General features: G+C 39.3%; 1 protein-coding gene across 1 annotated transcript; it reads left to right on the plus strand.

Annotated features, from left to right (window-relative positions):
* Positions 1-614: 614 nt before the first annotated feature.
* LOC307214908 (olfactory receptor 5AP2-like) lies at positions 615-1,550 on the plus strand (the record flags this gene model as incomplete). The annotated part of the gene is made up of 1 exon (XM_079973991.1): positions 615-1,550. The coding sequence occupies one exon, from the start codon at positions 615-617 to the stop codon at positions 1,548-1,550; it is 936 nt and encodes a 311-aa protein (XP_079830117.1).
* Positions 1,551-1,872: the final 322 nt, after the last annotated feature.

A 1,872-nucleotide genomic window follows, 5' to 3' on the forward strand; every position in this document is an offset into this window, starting at 1 on the left:
TGACTCAAGGAATTGCTCCCAAATGCCTAAGTTGTTGGATGTGAATATAAAAGGTTCTCCCGTAGAGTAAATTAAATTCTAAAACTTAATTTAGTTTGTGTTAACTCTTTCTTTGTGGATGGGAGTACTTCAGTTTAGAGCTTAAGGGCATACGCACAGTTCAGTGGCCTAACATTACTTCCTGGTGTTTAAGAGAAGGTGGAGTGCGAATAGATGTACCTTTAAACTATGTTAATTGGTCACAGGGTGCAATATTTTTAAGCATTATGGGTAAAATGTTATGGGTAAAATCCAGTTTTATAAAATGAAGGGAATTTTGCCACTAATTCCCATCCAATGTGGAAATAACAGCACCTGTATTTCAATAATGGAAGCAATTAAATTCTAACTTCCATTAGCCCTGACAATAGGATTTGCTGGCTGGGGCTGATGGGAATGGAGACAAAAAAAAACCTGGAGGGCCAAAGGTTCTACACCCAATGCTGTAGTTTGTGGTGTTTGTTCATTCCCCTCAAACGTACAGTTGACTTGAATGAACGAATTTTAATGCAGTCTGGTAGCCATCCAGCTTCAAAAACCATATTCTTTTTAATTCTCTTACAGAGGGATATAGAATGAAGCAAAACGAAAGCACTGTAACAGAGTTCATCCTGGTAGGATTCATGGACCACCCTGACCTCCAAATCCCACTCTTCTTCTTGTTCCTTATAATCTATGTAGCCACAATAATAGGCAACCTTGGGATAATCATAGTAACCAGTGTGGATGCTCGGCTCCACACCCCAATGTACTTTTTCCTAAGAAACCTCTCCATTATTGATATTGGTTATTCAACTGCCATTGCCCCCAAGTTGCTGACATCCTTTGTGGCAGAGAAGACAACCATTTCCTTCAAGGGATGCACAGTGCAATTCTTCTTCCTCGCTGTTTTCATAACCACAGAAGTTTGCCTTCTAGCTGTGATGGCGTACGATCGCTTCACAGCCATCTGCAACCCACTGCTCTATTTTGTTATTATGTCAAGGAAGCATTGTACCATATTGGTGGTGCTTGCATATGCTTGTGGACTTACAAGTTCAATTCTCCAGACTTCCTTTATTTTTACTTTGTCCTTCTGCAGTTCAAATATCATTAATCATTTTTTCTGTGATGTTCCCCCAATACTCAAGTTGTCCTGTTCAGACACCCATGTCACTCACACTGTGCATTTCGTTTTATCCACTATAATTGCGCTGACAACTTTTCTCATTGTTTTGGTCTCTTACATCGCTATTCTTTTTGCCATCCTGAGGATCAGCTCTGCCCAGGGCCGATACAAAGCCTTCTCCACTTGTGCTTCCCACTTGATCACAGTCATTATCTTCTATGGAACCATCTTCTTCATGTATATACGGCCTGGCTCCAGTTTCCCAAAGGATCAGGACAAAATAGTTTCTGTGTTCTATACTCTTGTGATCTCCTTGCTCAACCCTCTCATCTACAGCCTAAGGAACAAAGATGTTAAAGATGCTTTTGGTAGGACGGCAGAGAAGGTGATATTTTTCAAGTAAAAATAGTAAAAGCATGACCTTTTCTTAAGACTAAAGAAAAATATTAAAAGGCTCTGTTTTTCTACTCCCAAGCCCCATCATATGTTAGAGGGCAAATAACGCTATCTAGCATGATGACCACCTCATCATACTAGCATGTAGAAGGAAGCTATAGTGCCTTCTGCAATGATAAATAGGAAAGAGGATTCTCTTAGTTAAGCCACTGAAATAAGTAAGATTGTATCTTACATAAAATGGTATGTCCTGTCAGATGATAGAAAAAATGTAACATACCTCTTAACTATGCTTGATTCACAATTAGTTACCATTAGAGGAAAATAAG

This window comes from Podarcis cretensis, assembly GCF_951804945.1.
Source record: "Podarcis cretensis genome assembly, chromosome: 1".
NCBI classification, from domain to species: domain Eukaryota; kingdom Metazoa; phylum Chordata; class Lepidosauria; order Squamata; family Lacertidae; genus Podarcis; species Podarcis cretensis.